This window comes from Coregonus lavaretus (assembly GCF_964263955.1).
Source record: "Coregonus lavaretus genome assembly, chromosome: 36".
Lineage (NCBI taxonomy): Eukaryota > Metazoa > Chordata > Actinopteri > Salmoniformes > Salmonidae > Coregonus > Coregonus lavaretus.
The window spans coordinates 17,835,560-17,847,180 of NC_140023.1; the positions used below are offsets into that span (position 1 = coordinate 17,835,560).

Below are 11,621 nucleotides of genomic sequence, written 5' to 3' on the forward strand. Positions count from 1 at the left end.
GCCCTTTCCTGTTTCAGCATGACAATGCCCCTGTGCACAAAGCGAGGTCCATACAGAAATGGTTTGTCGAGATTGGTGTGGAAGAACTTGACTGGCCTGCACAGAGCCCTGACCTCAATCCCATTGAACACCTTTGAGATGAATTGGAACGCCGACTGCGGGCCTTATCGGCCAACATCAGTGCCCAACCTCACTAAAGCTCTTGTGGCTGAATGGAAGCAAGTCCCCGCAGCAATGTTCCAACGTCTAGTGGAAAGCCTTCCCAGAAGAGTGGAGGCTGTTATAGCAGCAAAGTGGGGACTAACTCCATATTAATGCCCATGATTTTGGAATGAGATGTTCGGCGAGCAGGTGTCCACATACTTCTGGCCATGTAGTGTATGCACTATGCAAAAGTGCAAGGCCACCCATAACTCATGGTTTTTCAAATACACCTTCTCATATAAAAACCCACTAAGTCCTGTCCAAAGTCCAAGTCCTCCTTTCTCTCTATCCTTCTATATGTGCAAGAACTGGTGTGTAGTTTGCTGTGGCCTGTCAGAAGTTTAGTGCTCGGAGAGGGAAACCACCCACCATAGGTCTCCCTGAAAAAACCACCCACACATCAGCCCTGTTTGAACAGTTGGAATGTATATGGTGGGTTCTGCTGCACACCGAGGTGACTCTCATGCAGCCCACAAGCCCAGCAGCTTGGCTTGTTGCCTAGAAATCCCATTCTAGCCTTTAAATGTGGACTATTTTTCATCCTTTCTCTCCTAAAACAGATTTGCTAAATGCTGTATGTATCCAAAAACTGTATATGATCCCACAATACCTTCTCATCTCATCATTGTTTCTACATAAGGATTCTTGATGAACCAGTCAGATACCATGGCTGACAAACAATTTATATTTTTCTCCGGAAGGTGGCAGCATTTCTCACTTCCATCCCTACTTCTGTCTGTAGTCGGTGTTTTCGTCCTATATGAGACATTCTCAATCTCTGAGACAACAACCTGAGGCTGATGAGGTAAATCCTTTCCAAGAACTATGCTCTTCTGGAAGAATGTTAATTGATAAAAGAGAACCAGGCGAACTACAATGTTTAACTGGGTAGGGTAGGTTTTGATAGATATTGCTGCACTGTTGGAGCAAGAAACATAAGCATTTAGCTGCACCTGCGATAACGTGCAGAACTGTGTACTCACTAATAAACGTTGATTTGTGTTGTTCTGCAGTGTATCATCATAGGAAAGTCACAGACACCGTAATAAACTAAAGCTCATGCCAAAAGGAGATGAGTGTCTCAGTAGACTAAAGGAAGACAGAGAGCGGGCTTTGAAAGATTCTTCGAGCACTATACCATGCCTGGGGCTTTTTAAAATCACGTACATTATGCCTGCAAGTATTGTCTCCTCACTGGTCTATCCTAAAGGGTTGAAACCTGAGGGTTGCATTAAACTGTTAAGCAGTCAGTGTAAGTATGGGGGTAAGTGACAAGACAAAAAGTCTTCAAAGGTGCCAGTGTCAACGATCTTATTTGGAGATTTGATTTCTGTCGCTTCCATTAAATATCACTGGGTTTAAGACGTGGTCCTCAGTTGATGCAAACATCAATCAGCTGAGACTCTGGGGAAAAATACAGACAAAATACATTTAGAATCGCCATATGAACTGATATGATAAATAATCTAGGCTGAGAGCAAAATCTTCACCATGAACCACCTATGCAGACTGAGAACCTCGTTTAACTCATGTTGTACATCTGAGTACTGCATATCTGTAAACAAGCTATACATTGATTTGAATGTTTGGTGTGATTGTGGTCAGTACATCACGGTTTTATACACTGAAAAACCCTCAACCTAAAGATAAACTCCATGAATCTCTCAGTAACAAAACAGTGTGTGATCTATCTACAGTAACTCACTAGGCAGAGGCTCCTACTCTCTAAGGCTGACAGCACTCTTTGCTTTTGTAGAGTCTGCAAATTGTACAGTTGACTCAGATTCGTACTACAGAACAACGAAACAAAAATTTGAAACATACTTATACAACAAGCAGACTCATACATTGACAGTTTAAAAGATGTACAGCTTCTTCTTTATCTCCATCTAGATTTTTTTTTTTTACTACTGTTATTGCATCTCACAAACAACACATTGTGTGACGTCAACAAAATAAATAATGTAAACTTGGGGAAATTCGCCTCCAAATCATCAGCTGTGGATTATGTATTTTTCAAACGAATCAATGAAGCGATGCTCTCCTGATCTAAAGGGGGTCATTGTTACAACAGAACGTGAGACCCTGCAGTCAGTATAGCTTACACTTAACTTAGCCAGGGATCACATATTCAAGCAAGTTAACGCCACACAGAGTAAGGTATCATAGTGTATATTTGGATAAAGTTGACTGTGGTTCAACAGGGGGTTGTTGTTTTCTCTTCAGCTAGAGCATCAGATCTCCTTCTGGCCTCCTTGGAGACTCGAACAAAGTCATAGATAAACACTGGTGTAAAATACAGACTTCAGTGCCAGACAATGCACAGACCAAACATGATAACATTGTAGCTGCAACATACCCCAGCTGTTGCTCATGTTAACATACAGAGCAGAACATTCTATATTATATTGACATCAATATCAACTGATGAAGCAGAACAATACATTTCCATACAGTAAAAAGACAGTCAAATGTTATGTACCTACCTATCACGATAAAGCCCTAGAAAAGGAGGCCCAAAATCAAGTTAACTTTCACAAGTGGCTCGGAGTAAGTGGGGTCTGTCAATATGTTGACTCTGGGATTGATTTCATTGAAACTCTGAGCTTTTCCCCACAGTTTGAAGATGTCATCATCACCTGCATCAGAACAAAATATAAAACCTTTCACAATGGATTTCACAATTCACAAATGTGAAATTCACACGTTCACATATTTACACATAGTTTTCATTTAAATGTTAATTGAAATGGGCAAATAGTAGGAAAGGAATAAAGGGCAATTCACCATGTGATGTTGTTTGCTTCTTGAAAGTCTTGAAAGTCTGTAGAACATAAATTAGGGCCTTCACAAGCCCCTGGGGGTCTTTAGCATTTGTGTAGGGTCTGGGATATCCTTTAGTCAGTCAACTGGTCCACATTACCTGGTCTACCATCTGTGGGAAATCAAAAACTTTGAATGTTGCCACAACTCAAGCTCAGGCATTTGCCTCTCTGACTTCACTCTGTTAACGCTACGTCTAGGCTAACTTTGCGATTCCTGTCTCATCGTTCACCAGTAAACTCTCAAATTGTCCCAAAAAATGTGTTAAAAAAATTGGTTGGTTTCAGGGTTGTAACATCTGGGTTGTTCTGAACAGGGTAGATCAAAGTACTGTGCTCCAGCTGAAGATGAAGCCAAAACATTTGTAGGAGTTGGCTTTGCATAAACGGGCATAATGAGATAGAAAATAAGAAAATAAAGGCCACAAATACAATCTTTATGTTGCACCTTTCCTTGTGGGCGTGCTGTGCCATTTTGATTTAAAATATAGCCTAATTTTCAAATACAAGGAGTAAACATTACAACGCAAACTACTATAGCTGACTAGCTGGAAATGGAACATTCTGGAGCTATTTTATGCGCCTAACTTGCCCGTTGACGCAATAACCAACTGTCATCTCTATTTATGACGTCAATGCTGCGGGGTTGCCAGGTTATGTTTTGCCCTGTTGTGTCAAAGCTTTTGTACAGATTCAGATCTATCCTAGCAATCTAGCAAAATTATGTCCAAGGCAGCATTTTCGCAGATTCAAAGCAATTATGTGTAATTTACAAAGTTACCTGAATACTAAATTATAGGCTATTGAGACGTGTTGGTTCTGTGAGTTTTCCTTATGTTAATCATTTTATTATGACCTCGGTCGAAACCAAAATTCCCAAAGTAGCCTATCCTCCGACAGTGAGACGAGAGAGGGCAGGGCAGGGCACGACCGTATATAACAAGGTTATATTTGTGCGTAATTGGAATGAGGTGTGAGCAAGACGATTGTACGCGTGTACTTAGGCTCAATCTAGCAAACATTAGGTAGGCATCTACTGGGGATTTATATCCCAGATAATAAATTCTACATAGCCTAGTTCTGTTAAAGCTTTTAGAGAGAGCGCAAGATCGAAAATGAATGAGACTGAATATCATGAAGTACCACTTTCCGAATATGGTTTCGAACAGCAATTCGACGAGCGAGTCGCTATCGAATGGATGCAGGAAAACTGGTGAGTGAGTAGGCTATGTTATCACATGGTTTGGTTTTCAAAATGATTATGAATTCACCTTGCTCTTGTGGTCGAACAGGACAGCCTGGTCAGGTGTAGCCCTTCATCACTTCATAAACTGCAGTGTCACGTCTGTCATGACAATTAGACAACACAGTTAGAGACAGCCTAAGACACATATTATACGATTTACAGGTAACGGCCAAAATAAAGGAAACACTTGAGTAAATGAGGGAAACAAAGTATATTGAAAGCGGTCTCTTCCACACCAACTTGGTCTCGTAGTATTTCGTATTATTCTGTAAGTAAGCCCGAGACACTCAATTTTTTAACGTTTTGTTAAGTTTCGTATGGCATGTATTAATTTGGATGTCCATCCATTTTGTATGATATGTGCCGAATTACAATTTGGATACGTTAGGTATTCCGATTTGTTGTTGCTAATGTTAGCTAGGTGGCTAATGTTATTTAGCTGACTAATGTTAGCTAGACTATGGGTTAGGAACTAGGTTAAAGTGCTAGGTGAAGGGTTAGCTAAAAGGGTTAAGGGAAGGGTTAGTTAACATGTTAAGTATACTGAACTAAAATATAAATGCAACAATTAACGATTTTACAGAGTTACAGTTCATATAAGGAAATCAATCAATTTAAATAAACTCATTAGGCCCTAATCTATGGATATCACATGACTGGGCAGGGGTGCAGCCAATATTGTAGGTTCTATCAATTTAATTGTTTGCATAATTTCTAATCTCCTTTATTTAAATATTCTCTATACTTTTCCCTCCCCCCTACCATCCCTACCCTAATTTGCGTGAACTAATGAATAACAATACTTCTACTGCTACTTACAGCTATTTTCGCTCACATCTACAGTACCTGTTAAATAATCATACATACATTTAACAAAAATATAAACGCAACAATTAACGATTTTACTGAGTTACAGTTCATATAAGGAAATCAATAAATTCATTAGGCTAATCTATGGATTTCACATGACTGGGCAAGGGCGCAGCCATGGAAAGGGGGATACCTACTCAGTTGTACAACTGAATGCATTCAACTAAAATGTGTCTTCCACATTTAACCCAACCCCTCTGAATCAGAGAGGTGAGGGGGGCTGCCTTAATCGACATCCACGTCATCGGCGCCAGGGGAACAGTGGGTTAACTGCCTTGTTCAAGGGCAGAACAACAGATATGTTTTTAACCTTGTCAGCTCGGGGATTCGATCCAGCAACCTTTCGGTTACTGGCCTAACGCTACCTGCCGCCAATCAGAATGAGTTTTTCCCCACAAAAGGGCTTTATTACAGACAGAAATACTCCTCAGTTTCATCAGCTGTCCAGGAGGCTGGTCTCAGATGATCCCGCAGATGAAGAAGCTGGATGTGGGGGTCCTGGGCTGGCGCGGTTACACGTGGTCTGCCGGGTTGGACGTACTACCAAATTCTCTAAAACAATTTAGAGGCAGCTTATGGTAGAGAAATTAACATAAAATTATCTGGCAACAGCTCTGGTGGATATTCCTGCAGTCAGCATGCCAACTGCACGCCCCCTCAACTTGAGATGTCTGTGGCATTGTGTTGTGACAAAACTGCAGATGTTAGTGGCCATTTGTCCCCAGCACAAGGTGTACCTGTGTAATGATCATGCTGTTTAATCAGCTACTTGATATGCCACACCTGTCAGGTGGATCGATTATCTTGGCAAAGGAGAAATGCTCACTAACAGGGATGTGCACAAAATTTGAGCGAAATAAGATTTTTGTGCGTATGGAAAATTTCTGGGATTCATTTCGGCTCATGAAACATGGGACCAACACTTTACATGTTGCGTTTATATTTTGTTCAGTGTAGTTGCTAATTAACTAAAATGCTAAAGTTGTCTGAGATTTGAACACGCAACCTTTGGGTTGCTAGATGTTCATGTTATACATCCACCGCGACTACCCTCCTTTTGTTTTTGTCTTAAGTAACCTTCTGTCTTATGTAACATACCAAAAGTAACATGTCATACTAATTTCAGTGTCCTGGATATACGTTTACTATGTTACGTCTTATCTGAGACCTGAGTGAATTAAACGATTAACATCCCATCATTCTTAGGTCATGTATAAAAATGGCTACCATGGCTAGAAGAAGAGATCTGTGAATTTGAAAGAGGGGTCTCAAAGGCGTGTAGGGGGTTTAAGTCACCAGATCTCAACCCAACTGAACACTTATGGGCGACTCTAAATCTGTGCCTGAGACTGCGTTTTACAACAACACCAAATTATGGAATTTCTCGTGGAAGAATGGTGTCGCATCCCTTCAATAGAGTTACAGACAGAATCTATGCCAAGGCGTATTGAAGCTGTTCTGGCGCCTTGTGGTGGCCCAACACCATATTATCCTTTATTTTGGCAGTTACCTGTACTTTAACACATTATTCATATAGCAGCCACATTATTTTCTTGCCTTGACATTTGAAATTAGAATTTCCACATCTAGTAGTGGTTTACTCAGGTTTTCTAGTAGAAAAGTAAAAATAAAGTCAGCTAGACTGCAGAGAGAAAGATTGTAATGGTTTCTTAAACAAAAATTTTACTTACCTTCTTTTCAAGCAAGCTACTATCAACATAGCCACGGGAAGTAGTTTGGGTTGGGGTAGTATTGTACATTGTTTTTCATCATGGTGATTGAAAGTCCACAGGTACAAGCCTATGTACATTTACGTTTAAGTTGTTTGTAAGGATGGTAAATTAGTACTGCACAAAAAGTGGTTTTCCATGACATTTGATCAAGAAAAATATTCAATTTGATGTGGCTGTTTTGTCTTTGCCCATAACCGTTTTGTTCTTTCTGGATCCATCACAGAGAAAGGGACAGGGCAACAACTCATACAATTCCAACCACTGAATCCTGCAAGATACTGTTCTTAATTATACAGCTACCTCTTTTGCCAAAGTGGAGATGCTGATATTTTTTGTTGTTGCCTGTGCTACAGACATCTATCGTCCGCTAATACTAGTAAAGGCCAAGTGCACTACTTTTGTGAAAATATTATTATTTTATTCTGATTTTACAGGGTGTGCTTCAGCACCCCTACTTCCTGCAGCTATGAATATAAACTAAAGTGGCTATAGGGCTGTTTGCTTTTTGCCTGGAGTGTATTTATTACGGAAGCAAATGAAATGGAGAGGGACCTACCTAAATTTGTCCAATATAAACTCTCATTTGCGTTTTCCATTTGGAGTAAGTTTCTGTTGCAACATAATCGGCATAATGATCCCACTCCCACAGTTTCTTCTCTGCGATGAGTATGGATCTGCAAACATTCTGACCTGATTGGTCCCCGAAGCCGATGGGTTGGGCCAGAGCTATAACACGCATGGGTGAATTGGCGTTTGGAAAATTCGTCATTGCATTTGATACTCCGATTGATTAGATGATCCAATTGCTGATGACTTTGTTTTGTACAAACCCCTCATTTTGACGTCACAACAAATGACTTAAACAATGGCAGTCTCAGACAAGTATGTAGCGAACAGAGCAGCGGAAGACTTCAGTTTGAGTCGTCAGGCAAGATTGCTTTAGTCAATAGGCCTACATTTCACTTATCACCATAGCAAGCTGGGTGTGTCATGTTAAATACAGAATTATTTATGGTAAAGGTATGCGACAATGTCACTTCAGCAAAGACTTAGGTTGTGCTCAATCACTGAAATACCTTTGCAGCTGAGTAACCTTGCCCGTCATGAGCACAATCTAAGGAAACTGACAGACATGGTTGATTTGTTTTTTTCTCTCATCAGGAGCAAGGCCTTTGTGTACTGTGGCCTGTATGCAGCTCTGGTCTTTGGAGGCCAACATCTCATGAAGGAGAGGCCTCAACTTAATCTACGCAGGCCACTGGTTCTGTGGTCACTCAGCCTGGCCATCTTCAGGTGAGTTAAAGCACAGAACACCCACATTTGCCTCTGACTTTTGAATGAATGGAAGATGTACAACAGGGGTCCGCAACAGGTGGCTGGTGGGCCAAAACCGTCCCACAATAAAAAATTTTTTATATAAAAAGCCTGTCAAATCACCAGGAATTCAGCAAAAAATTGGTTTAATTTAGGAAATCTGTTTCCAAGTATTCCCACAAATAAAGAGACATGATTGTCTCAATGTAATCAAGGTAGGAAAATATTTATTTTTTAATACAATTTATTTTGGGGATTAGTTGGGTTCAATTTGCAGTGGTCTGTTCGCCTACAGTAATCATGTCTCTGGGGCTTTCATTTTTTAAAAGAAGGTTAGGTTTACACTCTAGCACATGTCAGCTCTCAGTAATTCTCCATTCAAAGTAATGTGACCGGTGTACTGATGTCACAAACTGAGGTTAAGCCTGATTGTTGGAGGGCTGCCTATTCTCACGAGCTATGCCCTCTGTGTCAGCCAGGTGTTATATTTGAGTTTAACTTTCTGGCTAATGGGATGGTGGTCAATGTGGGTCAGAGTTCCTTAAACAAAACCTTCTAAAATGTGATGTCTCAACAAACCATCCCTGTGAAATACTCTTGTGTGCAAGGCTGTGATGCAATGCTAATGTCACTTGGATTAGATTATTTTGTCACTTGCCCTCTAGTGCAATGCTTAACTCTTTCTCTCTTAATTGCAGTATCGTTGGAGCAATTCGAACAGGATGGTACATGCTGTATATCCTCTCCACCAGTGGTTTCAGACAGTCTATATGTGACCAGAGCTTCTACAATGGGCCTGTGAGCAAGTTCTGGGCTTATGCATTTGTCCTGAGCAAAGCCCCGGAACTGGGTAAGAACCGGGATTGGAACTAGCAGTCATCTGTCTGAACTTGGCATTTTGTCCACTCCTACCATGAGTCTAATTCATTTATGGCAAACCATATTACTTGGTCTCTCTTGTGCGTAAACCATGCTTTGACGTTGATTGAAGATATGCAGTAAATGTTTGTCTGCATGACTGGGACCATGACTGGGACCATGACTGGGACCATGACTGGGACCATGACTTTGCCGGTCCTGAAGTATGTCCTCTCCATGGTCTCCACAGGTGACACGGCATTCATCGTGCTCCGTAAGCAGCGGTTGATCTTCCTGCACTGGTACCACCACGTCACTGTGCTGCTCTACTCCTGGTACTCCTACAAGGACCAGGTGGCTGGAGGCGGCTGGTTCATGACCATGAACTACTCTGTTCATGCACTCATGTACAGCTACTACGCAGTGCGGGCTACCGGCTACCGGGTGCCACGCCCCTTTGCCGTGGTCATCACCACCTTCCAGATCGCCCAGATGGCCATGGGGCTGACGGTCAGTTGGCTGGTCTACCGCTGGATGCAGGAGGGGGACTGCCACTCCTACCTGAACAACATTGTGTGGAGTTCCCTCATGTACCTCAGCTACCTGGTCCTCTTCTCCTCTTTCTTCTATCAGACCTACCTGAAAGGCAAAGGTGGTAACACTGGCAAGAGCTCCAAGACCGACTAAGTTGTGGGGGGAGGGATTGCTGCATTGCCCTGACAGGGCCATTTTAGGCTTTTTGCAATGATGTCAGCAATAAGTCTGTCCATTCTCTACACCCTATGCCATTAGTTTACCAGCAGTGAACTGTTTGCTCTCTTTTTCTGAACCTGTTGAGTGACTGCCACACTACAGTCTGAAGTGTTTACAGTTTACAGGATTTTTTTCATGAAGATGTTGCCTCATCGGTTTTTAACCTTTCATGATTTTTTTGCTCTTTGTATCAGAAGTTCCAATCTGTGCATTCCAACAGGCACATGTAATGGCACCCCCTGAGAGTTTCTGTTCCAACCGGTGTGACTGGTTTTCATTTTAGTTCCATGGTGCTCTTCTCAACTTGTCAATGGACCAAATAAGAGGGCGTATAGCTGGTATGCCCATGCCCAACCCCAATATTTGGAATTTCTAATTAATTACCTTGGATTAGCCTACACCAGCATATCTCACTGTAACAGTCTCTTGGGTGTAGGCCTTCTGTATTTCTGAACTGGTTCCCAAAATGTACCCTGTGAGATACAGTATTTGGTCACTTATTTGAACGGAGGTGTAGTTGTGCTCTGCCTCGAGGGAATCCCCCTGAAAGCAGCTATTTGTGGTGCTCATATAATATACATGTTTTATTCATATGATTGCAGCTGGAATGGTGCCAGAAAACTTTGGTCTCACTCAACAATTGTTAATTCTTTGCACCAGATATGATGCATAGTTATTTGTTTTTGTGCTCTTAGGATGTGAGATACCATGTTGCTTTTTTCGGATACATCAGAGTGGTTTTTGGTTTCACTTTGTCACTTTCTGGTGAGAATGCTGTGTATTGAGTGGAATTCCTAACTAAAAGGTATGTTCTGTTGTGAGTGTCAGGTATTTTGTCTCCCTCTACCTCATAAAATAAAAGACATGTTAAGACCTGTTTTAGAAAGGGAATGTTTTGTGCTTTTAAGTAGCTGGACACTGATTTGGTATGTTGACATGACTACATTTATTTGTCTTGCTGTTAATTCAGTTCTGTATTTATTCAAGCATATTATTTAACTTAATTTACAGCTTCAAGGGATTATGCATGTTTACAGGTTAGTCCCTTAAAAAGCAAACTCAAGATGTTGTACCTGTAACGGGGGGGGGGGGGGGGTTGTTACTGAAATACTTTTACCTTGCTCAGAGTTCAATACCATTTTCTTTCTACCACTAATTGCTAGTGGAATTTGAATGCTATGTTTACATTTTGATTTTTTTCAAATGTGCAGCTAAATGTATTACGTTAATGTGCCAAATGATGCTGAGTCACCCTATGTCAAGATGATGGTCCAATTTCTCATCTGTAGGTCTTGCCAATATTGAGCAAATGGATTCCAGCCTATAAATTCTACTGTGATCCTGAACTTAAGTGTCATGACGTACTATGTGTTGTAATGTTTGCAATCTTGTAATGTTTGAAATGTATTATAAATAAAGCTGTCTTGTTTTGGAATCTTTTCATTTGATTATTTGTTATAACCCTGGTACACAAGCAAGTAGTTGCCAAAGGGAGTAGGAGCAGTCAGTGGCAGACTTACCATTAGGCAGAAGAGGCAACTGCCTCAGGCCTCACATCAAGCTGTGCCCTGGACACCATATGTGTACTGCTTGGTGACCTAAACTGGGATATGCTTAACACCCCGGCCATCCTACAATCCAAACTAGATGCCCTCAATCTCACAGAAATTATCAAGGAATTTACCAGGTACAACCCTAAATCCGTAAACATGGGCACCCTCATAGATATCATCCTGACTAACTTACCCTCTAAATAAACCTCCACTGTCTTCAACCAGGATCTCAGCGATCACTGCCTTATTGCCTGCGTCCGTAACGGGT

General features: G+C 41.3%; 1 protein-coding gene across 1 annotated transcript; it reads left to right on the top strand.

The window, feature by feature from the left end:
- The first annotated feature begins 3,711 nt into the window (after positions 1 to 3,711).
- On the top strand, positions 3,712 to 11,233 carry LOC311110720 (very long chain fatty acid elongase 6-like). The gene is made up of 4 exons (XM_084153280.1): positions 3,712 to 4,239; positions 8,037 to 8,168; positions 8,888 to 9,039; positions 9,298 to 11,233. Exons 1-4 carry the CDS (start codon positions 4,142 to 4,144, stop codon positions 9,732 to 9,734), a joined length of 819 nt encoding a protein of 272 aa, XP_084009406.1. The 5' UTR covers positions 3,712 to 4,141; the 3' UTR covers positions 9,735 to 11,233.
- Positions 11,234 to 11,621: the final 388 nt, after the last annotated feature.